At 49.0% G+C, this 12,037-nt stretch overlaps 2 protein-coding genes across 5 annotated transcripts; one reads left to right on the top strand and one right to left on the bottom strand.

Moving 5' to 3' along the window:
- The first annotated feature begins 934 nt into the window (after positions 1–934).
- med15 (mediator complex subunit 15) lies at positions 935–8,702 on the top strand. 2 transcript variants are annotated; one of them, XM_084693521.1, is made up of 18 exons: positions 935–1,223; positions 1,797–1,884; positions 2,040–2,091; positions 2,197–2,220; positions 2,347–2,511; positions 2,955–3,301; positions 3,396–3,770; positions 4,014–4,118; positions 5,190–5,294; positions 5,860–5,978; positions 6,113–6,240; positions 6,335–6,469; positions 6,601–6,664; positions 6,756–6,822; positions 6,999–7,159; positions 7,440–7,606; positions 8,006–8,104; positions 8,244–8,702. In XM_084693521.1, exons 1-18 carry the CDS (start codon positions 1,156–1,158, stop codon positions 8,378–8,380), a joined length of 2,406 nt encoding a protein of 801 aa, XP_084549647.1. In that variant the 5' UTR covers positions 935–1,155; the 3' UTR covers positions 8,381–8,702. The 2 variants fall into 2 exon arrangements, with proteins under 2 accessions (XP_084549647.1, XP_084549648.1); XM_084693522.1 differs by lacking the exon at positions 4,014–4,118 and having other exon boundaries at positions 937–1,223.
- A 57-nt stretch (positions 8,703–8,759) lies between these two features.
- ccdc74a (coiled-coil domain containing 74A) lies at positions 8,760–11,931 on the bottom strand. 3 transcript variants are annotated; one of them, XM_084693523.1, is made up of 8 exons: positions 11,629–11,931; positions 11,193–11,495; positions 10,423–10,470; positions 9,973–10,084; positions 9,478–9,676; positions 9,282–9,382; positions 9,141–9,194; positions 8,760–9,019 (listed from the first exon to the last, which is right to left on the bottom strand). In XM_084693523.1, exons 1-8 carry the CDS (start codon positions 11,648–11,650, stop codon positions 8,884–8,886), a joined length of 975 nt encoding a protein of 324 aa, XP_084549649.1. In that variant the 5' UTR covers positions 11,651–11,931; the 3' UTR covers positions 8,760–8,883. The 3 variants fall into 3 exon arrangements, with proteins under 3 accessions (XP_084549649.1, XP_084549650.1, XP_084549651.1); XM_084693524.1 differs by having other exon boundaries at positions 9,478–9,673; XM_084693525.1 differs by having other exon boundaries at positions 11,193–11,339.
- Positions 11,932–12,037: the final 106 nt, after the last annotated feature.

Below are 12,037 nucleotides of genomic sequence, written 5' to 3'. Positions count from 1 at the left end.
ACAACAACAAAAATACAGTTTATTGATCACTTCCATGGGTTGGTGGGATATAAACGACCATGGAATAACATATTTGTGTGTTCCTTGCTTTCTTTTGTAATTAACTAAGTATATCTGTGTCCATTCATCGTCAGGCTTGCAGCTGTCACTAACATGGTTTCATCACTGCAACACAGCCTGCATGTTAATATGTGCACCCATTGATTGTAAAAGCTATAGGCCTACGTCTGCCAATTCCCACGTTTCCGCAAAGGCTCACTGAAACACATTTTATGGAAATAATCAGTATTTATTTTTCTTTAGAGGATGTAGATAATCTGCTGCCTGATAAAAAATAAAACCATTGCATTGGCTAGAGTAGGCGGGTGCTACTGCACTTCACACAAGCAAGATAAAATTACCTATTTCTCCAAAGTCGTTTTGGGCCCTGGGCTTCTCATTTCAAGTTGTTTAAAAACTAAATTGTAGATTTCAGACAGATCAATTAGCCTATAGTGTGGATGGTGGAAATACAGTGGATCAGAATTAACCAAATGATACCTTGGACTTCCGTTAGTCTGCACACAAATCCAACACCCTCTGGTGGTTAATAAAATGCTTATTTTCTTTTATTACAAACGTAAATTTGGAAGTCTAGTAATTCTGTTGCACGCCCCGAGCATAACTTTGAAATCCCAAATGTTACAAACAACCTTGCGTTGTAATTGTTTTGTAATAAAATGGTACTGGTCAAACTAAAGTAAAGAAAGATGTTCCAAGATAACCTTGATTCACGTTTCTTTCTGTAAATGATTTTTTTCCCTCCATCAATCAGGTGGGACGATATAATAGGGCCAGGCCTACGTTAAAACTATTTGTTTAGAATCTGATGTTGTATAGTTGTTTAAGTGACAGCAGCAGATTCTCAAAGTGGGGGGGATGAAATTAAGGACAGTACATATTTTAGCTCATTTTGACAAAACTGTTAAAACTCGAATCTCAGTGACTGTACGTCCAGTTACTATGAATTATACTTTTATTTTGAAAATCCGAAAATCAATATTGGCGCTGGCTTCACGGTACTAGTGAAGCTAGCTAGCAAGCAATGTCGTAGCAGAGAATCTGGTTGTAGTAACACTTGGATAGCATACCGCTAGCATAGCGATTGATGCTGCAATGGATGTCCCAGGACCAGATAGTGACTGGAGAAGCCCTGCTTTCCGACAGAAAGTTGTGGCACAAATGTAAGAACACATTGCAATTAGCAAAACATTAGCTACATTATTATAACTGTTAAACTAACTAACTAGCTAGCTAGCTTTTCATTCCAACTTTGTTAGTGGCTTGCTAGCGAGCTAGCTAGCTTGAAAGGGCTATCAAGCGTTAGCCTATCAAGCTAATATTGTAGTCGACCAGCTGGTTATGTACTTCACCTAGCTTTTTGAAATGCTAGCTTTAGAATCTAGCATGTCAGCGGTGCATGTCTGAGGCCGCTAGGCTAGTTGTAAGCAACACAACTTGTGTTTAGAGTAGATATCTGCGGTACTTTAACATTTTGGGGTTTATTAAACGAGGTTAATTCATTGGATAGCTATGAGTTTATAGGTTTGCTAGCTATCTAGTACTAGAAGGGGGTAAAACGGTAGACAACGAGTTAGCAAACGTTGCTATGAGTCATTTTCTGGATTCGTGTAACTATGGTTTTGATTGAGTGTATAAAAAAATAAATAAGTGACCGATAACGTTAGCAATGGTTATTCTATGTAATACGGTAACGTTCACAATAAGACCCACTTATAAAACACCTCTTTCTTCAGCGATGAGGCAATGAGAAAGGCTGGAACTGCGCACTCTAAGTCCAGCAGTGAGATGGAGAACCATGTTTACCTAAAAGCCAAATCTAGAGTAAGTTAAAAAGCTTATAGTAATGATTTATGATGGTGTTGTGTAGTCACGATCTAAAAATAAATGAACAAGGTATCATCATATATCAACATGATATCACAACAGCATAGCAACATGACTGCTCAGTGGCACTGTTGATTTCATATCCCTGACAGGAAGAATATTTGTCTCTGGTGGCAAGGCTGATCATACACTTTAGAGACATTCGTAAGTATTCGCGTTTTCATATGCATTCATTTGATTTATTTATGTCTCTTGACAGCTGCTGAAAAGCTTTATCGTTTATTTAAAATGAATCTGCTTGTCTTACAGATAAAAAGGCACAGGGAGGTCCAGGTGAGTTGATGCACTGCGCAGACCACTTTCAGTAAATGCCCTCTAATGTTAAGTCTTTAAATACCTAATGATAAATGGTTTCAGCATGTATTTTTCAGCTGTGTTTTTGTTATGTCATTTTGCTAGATCCAATGAATGCCCTGACTAACCTGACTGGGCTTGGAGGGGGTCCAGCTGGCATTGGCATGGGACCTCGCCCGACTGGGGTGCCCATGAGTGGCATGGGGGCCATGGGGCAGATGCAGATGGGGCAGCACGCCATGGCAGGGGTGGCTGTAAACCCTCAAGCCAGTGAGTGTTTCTCCTTGAAGAGAACCATTCCCCGGATTTCTCAAGTTTCCCTCTTTTGTTCTTCTTTTTTTCTTTCAGTTTTCAAATTTTCATTTAGCAGACGCTCTTATCCAGAGCGACTTACAATAAGTACAGGGACATTCCCCCCGAGGCAAGTAGGGTGAAGTGCCTTGTTCAAGGACACACCGTCATTGATCCGGCAACCTTCTGATTACTAGCCCGACTCCCCCACCGCTCAGCCAACTGACTCCCCAATACATGTGTGATACTTGGCCCTTAGGGCAAGGGCCACTTACTTTTTTGATTGAAACAGCCTTTCAGTCGTTCATTGTTGGACATCATTCAAATGCGCAGTGCCGGCTGTGCCTTCCTCTTCCAGCGTTTCCAATATTCTCAGCTGGATTGACGTGTTCCTCTGACGTCTTCCCTTGTCCTTGTTGTAGGAGGCCCAGGGCAGATGCAGCAGATGCAACAGATGGCCCAACAGCAGGCCCAACAGTCCATCCAGTTCCAGCAGTTCCAGGCACAGCAACAACAGTCGGCCATGCAGCAGCAGCAGCAGCAGCAGAATAGCATGCAGCAGCAGCAGAATAGCATGCAGCAGCAGTCGGCCATGCAGCAGCAGACCATCCAACAGCAGTTCCAGGTTCAGCAGCAGCAGCAGCAACTGAAGCTTCAGCAGTTACAGCAGCAGCAGCAACAACAACAACAACAACAACATCATCAGAACCAGCAACTCCAGAACCAGCAGCAGCAGCAGCAGGCTCAGAACCAGCAACAGCAGAACCAGGTACGGAGATGGATAGACCACCGTCGTTTTAAGGCTTGAAAGCACGCGTCACGGTTCTGCACCAATGACGCGCCAACCCCTCCTCCCTCCTCAGATGCACCCAGCAAGGATGCAGCAACAACAGCAGATAGCTCAGCTCCAACAACTCCAGCAGCAGCATGCCCAGGCCCACGCGCAGGCCCAAGCGCAGGCCCAAGCGCAGGCTCAGGCTCAAGCCCAAGCGCAGGCGCAAGCGCAGGCCCAAGCGCAGTCCATCCAGCACATGGTCCAACAGCAGCAGCAGCAGCAGCAGCAGGCCCAGGCCCAGGCCCAGTCCCAGCCTCAGGCGGTCCAGATGCCCCCCCATGCCCAGCAGCAGCAGCAGCAGGGGGGCATGGTGCCCCCCAACCAGCATGTCCCCATCGGCACCCTGCAGCAGCAACAGCAGCAGCAGCAGCAACAACAGCAGCTCAAGATGCAAGCTATGCAGGTAAAGCAGAGGGGGGGGGGGGGGCTGTGAGGAAAGCGAAAGCTGAACACCGTAACACACTGTGACAGGCAAACTCTTCTGGGGGTTTGAATCAGACGCACACCTCGATTGCGGCAGTCGGCTTCAGTCATTTTTTTACTTTTTTTTTTTTTTTTTTTACACACCCCTCTGCTTGCTTGCTTCCCTTCCTGCCTTTGTGCTATGTGTGTGTCTATGTGTGTGTGTGTGTGTGTGTGTGGCCAGGCTAGAGTAGTATTGCAGCAGCAGCAGCAGGCAGCACAGGCCCAGCAGGCGGCCCAGCAGGCAGCCGCCCAGGCCCAGCTAGCTGCAGCAGCCGCACCTGGCCAGGTAAGAGCTGGGGTGGGGGGGAAGGGGGTGCATACATTCACTCCAGGCTGGACCTCGACTCGTTCAGCCTGGAGTGAATGCATGCTTTGAGACCTGTTGGGCGCACGCTCTATGAAATACGTGTGCACAAAGGGTCAGATCGGACGTGTTACGCCTACTGTATTGCGTTTATGAGGACCTAGTGTGTATAGTCGTCAGCATTGGATCATGCTAGGTTGTCCGTAACAGAGTGTGTGTTGCCTTGGTATTCCCTAACGTTTGGTGCAGACCTGCTTTTTCAGCACCTTTGCTTATCACCCCAACCAAAAGTGAGGTATACCCTGGGTTTGAGTGTATCTTCTTCAAAACCCCTTTAGCTCTGTGTTAAACTAGAAATCCCTCAGTGCACTCCCCACACCCTTTTTACCTCACCTCCAGTTAGAAGCCCACCCTCCCCCAAAAAACCCCCAACAGGAAAAATAACTTGTGTCCCATTCCCCCCCCCCCCCCTCCATGGATGCATGGCCACGCTTTGAATGTTGCAACTGCATGCCGGCTTTGCCCTTTAATGCACAACACAGACAGCATCTCGCTCCACTCAACTGCATCTTCCGGTGCTATCGTCAGAAGGAAATGACATCATGGATCATTGGGGGACTGCCCCACCTGTCTCGTCAGTTAACCAGCGCAATTGCAATTTGACTGAAAACATAAAAGTCAAATTCAAACAGCCCCCCCCCCCCCATGTGCTCTTCATTCTTTTATTTTGAAAACCGTGGCAGTGGCAGGCCTCCGAACCATTGTCATGGCAACCCCTTTTTCCTTCTGTCCTCACGACCCCCGGAGTGCGACACGCTTGGCGACGCTGCTTGCTCCCCTCTCTCGCTCTGGGAGAGAGGACTGTTACCATGTGGCTCAAGCGTTATCTGTGTGTGAACTCTAAACAGAACGGAACAGGCGTGCTCCCGCGAGCCTGTGTGCAGTATGCGCCCGAGCCGTGTGTGGGCATGTGCTTCACCTGCGCCGGCGCTCGCCGCCCCCTCTCTTGTCTTCGCCTGTGACATGTCTGTTGTGCCCTCTCCTCCTCCAAAGATGATGCGTCCCGGGATGCAAATTCCGCCTCGGTTGCCTCGCGCGGCCCCGATCCCTGCCATACCTCCCAGCGCTGCTGCCATGGGAGGACAGCAAATGCCACAGGTATTTACACCCGGGTAGAGTCACGCGTCTGCCCACCCCCCCCCACCTGACCTCAGTCTTCTCCCCCATTGGCTGCCTGCCTGTGGTGCCCATGATGTCCCACATGGCCATACCCCCCCCCCCCTCCCCGCGCACCCTTGCTTTTCCCCTTTCAACCCACCCAATCTCCACTTTCTCTATGCTGTAGATGATGGCAAGGTTTTTTCCCATCCTGCAAATAGTCTTAATCGATTGAGAGAGCCTCATATTGTACCTACGCTCATTTGTATAGAAATGTTTTTTTAGGAAGCTGGCCTATTAAGTCCTGAATTGTAAGTATCTATAAGTCCCTCTTTTTCTCACTAGGTACTCATCTGGTTCGCGTGAAGTTATATATCATGTAAAAAAAAAATATATATATATATATATATATATATATATATATATAAAAATAACATTGTCTTCAGGTTGCCATGTGACCCTGCTCCAAACAAATGGAAGACCCGGACCCACCTGTGGGATCTCCTGTGATTGGTTGGTCTGTATATGAGCCCCTAATTCTGTTATCTCCACCCCCCTTTGGCAGGTTCCGCCCCACCAAATGATGTCATCGCCCTCCCCAGTGCAGGTGCAGACGCCTCAGTCGATGCCCCCTCCTCCCCAGCCCTCGCCCCAGCCCCCGACCTCCCAGCCTAACTCCGTCAGGTAAGCCACACCGCTCCTCACAAAAATCACCCGGCGTTTTGCCCTGCGAACGAAACACGACGACCTTCCGCGGCGTGTGACCTTCGGACCGCGGGCACTCCACCCCCAACCCCTTTTGTGTTCCATCCTTGCAGTTCTGGCCCCACCCCCTCGCCAGGGGGCTTCCAACCCAGCCCCTCCCCCCAGCCCTCTCAGAGCCCAGCCACGGCGCGCACCCCCCAGAACTATGGGGTCCCCTCCCCTGGACCCCTCAACACCCCAGGTACCAAGCCCTCGCTCCTAACAGACCGACATGGACCAGGTGACTAACGAGCCGTTCAACTAATGGTGGTTTGCTGCTGTTCCCCGTTGCCAAGGCAACCCCGGCTCGGTGATGAGTCCTGCGGGGGCGACGTCTCTCGAGGACCAGCAGTACATGGAGAAGCTCAAACAGCTCTCCAAGTACATCGAGCCCTTACGCAGGATGATCAACAAGATCGACAAGAACGAAGGTATTTTGGTTTGGCCGTTGCCACCCCTCCGGGGACCGATTCGGTCTGCGTCTGTTATCGCGTCGTCGTCACGTATCTCTCCCCCCCCCCCCCCCTCCGCTCCCCCCCCCCCCCCCCATGTGACCCCGCAGACAGGAAGAAGGACCTGAGTAAGATGAAGAGTCTCCTGAACATCCTGACGGACCCCAACACGAGGTAGAGCCTCGCGCGTTGGTCGCGCGCTCGTCTTTCGGGGAGGCGTGTCCACGTCGGGGGGCGGCACTCACGTTTCTGTCTCTCTCACTAGGTGTCCTCTGAAGACTTTACAGAAGTGTGAGATAGCCCTGGAGAAACTGAAGAACGACATGGCGGTGGTAGGCATGCCCTTGCGCTTTTTGGGGACATTTGGGGGGGAGAAAAAAGTCTGTGTCGTTGTTGACCTCTTGTCATGGCAAAGGGTGTGAGTACATGATCGACTCCACCGAAGGAGTCAAAGTAAAGTCATAAGGAAAGTGATGAAACAGTCTGTGTCTTGACTCCCCCCTCGTAGCCCACCCCTCCCCCTCCGCCTGTGCCCTGCACCAAGCAACAGTACCTGTGCCAGCCCCTGCTGGATGCCGTCATGGCTAACATCCGCTCGCCCGTCTTCAACCATTCCCTGTACCGCACCTTCGCCCCCGCCATGACTGCCATCCACGGACCGCCCATCACGTAAGCGCTGCCTGACCATGCCTGACCATTCTCCCCTTACAAACACACTGCACGCTTGACTTGTTTCCAAGGTATCGTAATGGAAAAATACACGAATAACAATATACCGTGGTTAATGTCTAATAGATGTACACAGCATATGTGAGACCATGTGAAGACTTCCTGGCTACGATGGAAAAATGTGCACACAATACCGTCGTAAACAGGACTCTGTACACAACCACAGCCTCCGGTCACAATGGGCTTCCGATCCTCATGTGTAACCGCTTCCTGTCCTCAGTGGCCCCGTCATCGCGGCCCGGAAGAGGAAACATGAGGAGGACGACCGCCAGACCATCCCCAACATCCTGCAGGGGGAAGTGGCTCGCCTCAACTCCAAGTTCCTCGTCAACCTCGACCCCTCGTTCTGCAGCAACAACGGCACCGTGCACCTCATCTGCAAACTAGGTGAGCCCCCGCGGCTGAGCGGTTAGGGAGTCGGGCTCTTAATCAGAAGGTTGCCGGTTTGATTCCCGGCCGTGTAACAAATGACGTTGTGTCCTTGGGCAAGGCACTTCACCCTACTTGCCTCGGGGGGGGAATGTCCCTGTACTTGCTGTAAGTCGCTCTGGATAAGAGCGTCCGCTGAATGACTAAATGTAAGACGCAGCAGAGGGAAAAGCTTGTTCCGATTGTAGAGCTCCGCGACGCAAAGGACGCAGCCTCGCGTCCGACTCCTCACTGCGCTATCTAAAACGGTTTGATGCTTTTTTTTTAAACCCAGTTGAGATCCCTGTGTCAGTAAACAGCCTCCAGACCTACGAGTCCCACCACTGACTGGTTGTGCTCCCCCCCCCCCCCGTGTAGACGACAAGAACCTGCCCAGCGTGCCTCCCCTCCAGCTCAGCATCCCGGCAGACTACCCCGACCAGAGCCCCCAGTGGACCGATGACGGACAGCAGTATGGTAAGTCTCCGGCACTCCTCCCCCGAACCCACACTCCCTCACAAACATCGTGTCTTATCCCCTTTTAAACGGAATCCAACTTTCGAGAGACTACAAGCCGTGTGCCGGGTTGATTCATTTCTCGTGTGGGGACTTCCAGGGGCGAACTCGTTCCTTCAGAACGTCCACAAATACATGACGTCCAAGTTGCTGCAGCTCCCGGACAAGCATTCGGTGACGGCGCTGCTGAATACCTGGGCCCAGAGCGTGAGACAAGCCTGCCTGTCTGCGGCCTAGAGGCTCCACACATCCCCCCCCTGACTTTTTCCTTGATGCCCTACCCTACTGAACTGAACAAACTGGACATAGGAGTGGAAGTGGTCCGCACTCCAGGAGCATTGGACCTTCTCTGCCACAAGAGGGCGCTGTTGCCACATGAACTGATCCGGATACTGAATTCGGTGTCCATGAATGGGATAAACTGTTTGGATTTGGGAGGAAAGGAATATGCGTAACGCTTAACTTCACACTTTTGCTGTGTAAAGCTTTGAAGTGTTTGTGTATATATATAATCTTAAAGGAAATTTGTCTTTTTGTTATGAATAAATACTTTTCTGTTTACCTGTCTCTTTATGAAATTGTGACGGAAAAACTGCATTTCAATGAATTTGTGACGTGGGTACACAGAAATACTTTATTATCACAGTGTGGTAGCTCGCATCCAGCTGGTTGTGGTTTCAAACGGCTGTGAAAGAGTTAACTTGGGCCATGGTTCTTCAGTCCTGCAGTGTGTTCCTTTTTTAGTGCAGCGTGTTCCTCAAGCGGCTTCTTTGGACAGCCTGAGTCCTCTTCTGTCTCTCAGCAATGCTGGAGTTCAGGCTTTGCTTGAGGGCTGGAAGGATCACTCTCTCTGCCACCCCGACCTGGGAACTAGACCTTCAAAGGAAAATCAAGAAGAACAACCACTTTAAAAAATATATATATATATATATATAGCCTATATATGGTTATTTCTGTTCATAAACTGATAGATAGCAAGCAGCAGGATTTCACCAACGTTTTCTTGGGCTGTGGTTGAAGTGCTAGCTTGGGAAACTTCTCTGTTTCAGCTCTTAACAGGAGACAAAACACGACATCCAAATCAATATCTAAACGACTCCCATCATCTGTGTCTGAAGGCGGAGATCAGGCCGATTACCTCGTGCCATCAGCGAGGTAGGACTTGGTCAGGATGTAGTTCTCGGGAGTGATCTTCTTGTTGAATACGATGTCTCTGAGAACAGCCTTCACGCGTACGATCTAGAGGGGCAAAACCACGCCGTCGCTGGACCGATGTACGACATATCCAGGCACGGAAAGGGCTCTGCGTGCGTGTGTCGGCGTAGTGTACCCACCTCCTGAGACTGCACACTATTGGCATTGTACAGCTGCCGTATGATGATCTCGCACTCCTGCAGGGTGGGGGCGCGCGGGGGGTGCGCGGGGCTGCTGTGGATGCGGAGGGGCTGCAGGGAAGTGATGAGGCCCCCCCTCAGCTCCGGCTTGTATTCCTGCCTGGGGGGTCCTTGGGTCTCACCGCGATCGCCAAGGCTGCTACCGGAGGCCAGGGAAAGACACGACGTGGTTTCTATACTCGCTGTAAGCGCCCTAACCGCGGAATTCCCCGCAAAATCTGGAAAGACTGGGCATATTGAAAGCTGCCTGATACAGTAATCCTCTTGTTAACCCAAAAAGGTCAGAGTTGTGACTAATCAATGGTCAATCAATGTAAAGGTCAACTCTATATCCGTCGACTGAATTTGGACAGAATTACGTGGCTACTAGAGGTTTAATGAGCTCCAGTGCAGCGAGCCGTTGGTCGTGTCTCTCTGCAGGGGGTGGAGGGGTACCTGAGACATGGGTCCTGCGAGGGCCGTGTGTCCTGCAGAGCCTGCTCCTGGTAGAACCCTTTATGGGCCTCACTGCCCTGTGTCGGCGGCCTGGTGGCCCGACGACTGGTTCCTAAGGACAACACTGGATGATGTGTGTGTGTGTGTGGATACATCTACTTTTATAGCTTATCTACTTAACTCTCATAGCAAACGGGTGTGTATTGAAAGCAAGGCATAATACAATGTTGTTTGGTTTGACGGACAATAATATGTCAGTCAGGCCCAAGAGGAAATCTGATTCACTTGATTTTAGATCGGACAAATTAAACTAAACAAATAGAAAATATGACATCAGTGAATCCCATGTAAGTGTACTAGTCAGAGTGTATAAGTGTACAAGTGTGCTAGTCTGAGGACCGTGCTGTAACAAAAACCCAAATTGTAGAAAGAGAAAAAGACAAAGCCTACCTTTTCGGCACGACTTTGGCGTCTCCATGATCATCTTGTACTGCAAATCTGTAAAGAAGCGTAACGTCATGTCGAAGCCAACGCATTTCACAAGACACATCTCAGGTGCCTCTCTGATAATCTCTTCAAGAGTCTCGACATGGCTCTGCAGCACTGCTCTCACTGAGTGAAGACAGACAAGCAGGTCCTCCTTATCTGGATTGAAAAATCTCTTGGCTGGTGGTAGAATACTGAGGTGACATGGAGAAGCTTGTTGTCTGTCCTGTAAAGTGATACAGCACCCCCTTACCCCCAACAGTGAAACAGTCACCATCCATTCATTTTCCTCATTCAATAACCCAGTGTTGCCATGCAACCACTATATAGAGTATCACTTCAGTCAGCATTGTCTCATCCTCAGATAGAGAGGTATGAAAAATATTCGACATTTTTGTGAACTACAACTACAGATTACATTTGAATCCGTATTTCAACTATTTATGGCCCCTATCATATCTTGCTATGCCCTCACTGCAGCGGGAGTGCATGATTTGTATGCAACTGGCCCCAGATCAGTGACGTATCAACGATCGTTGCATCACAACAACACAGGAACAAGTTATTAAAAAAAATTAATAATAATGGGATTCAATCGTTTAAACCAAAATATATACAGAAAACAACTGAACTTTTGAATTTTTAATGAATAATTAACTTTTTGGGTATCAAGCTGTTGTGAAATTCAGGAATACATTGTTAGTAGTTGGTCCCCAGATCCAGCTTGACCCCACCTTTATTTTCCCGTCTCAGGTCGTCAATTTCTCCATGAAGCTTCTGAAGCGTGTCCTTGTGTTGCAGCTGCAGGAACTGAATATTTCTCTGGAGCGACAAAACGCGGGTATCCATGTCGCTGTGTGTTGAAACCGCAATCCTTCGGTCTGATGAGGGTGGGTCGAACAGCGAGTGCAAATGTTTGACCGGTGAAGGTCGAGGAACGACATACTTGTCAAGACATCCTACTCGGGACCACTGAGGCAAATTTCGTAAAGGTGGAAGGCTGTTGCTTGACATTGCTGCTAGTGTTATCGTTAGAACTGGACGAGAGAATCAAGAACAATTTAACATCGACTTACTGTAAACTGGCTACTGTACAGTAACCTAACTGCTAGCCAATAAAGTTAGTCTAGCTAGAGAGCTACGGCTCGCAACTCTGAACAGACATCTCACCACTCAGTTTCGCTTGCTGCATGTACAGTTGTGGTTCACCTCCGAATCCACAGTAATGATTAAACACATCTAAACTAATTTTAAGTAGCTAATTTAGCTGTCTGATATAACATTGACAGCAGTTGTTGGCTAGCTATGTTGTTGGCTAAATGGACATGCGCAAAACACAAAACTACAACGTTGCCAAGGCAACATGTTTTCGCACACAACTGCATTTTAAAGTTCAGTAGAGTAATCAGGCAATTTTAAATCATAATCCCTCTGCTCATGACACCACAATCACTTTCGTAAACCATGGATCACTGTATTTAAGAAATATATTCATCTCCTATCCTGAAACAGTACGGCGTTGATCGAACCGCTGGCTTCAGTGCAGTGGATGCCGAAATCGTTTCTGCTGAGTGCTGTT

This window comes from Hypomesus nipponensis, chromosome 27 (assembly GCF_054491055.1).
Source record: "Hypomesus nipponensis isolate SF chromosome 27, ASM5449105v1, whole genome shotgun sequence".
NCBI classification, from domain to species: Eukaryota; Metazoa; Chordata; class Actinopteri; order Osmeriformes; family Osmeridae; genus Hypomesus; species Hypomesus nipponensis.
The sequence above is the reverse complement of the archived record's forward strand: the minus strand, read 5'-3'. Positions and strand labels throughout refer to the sequence as shown.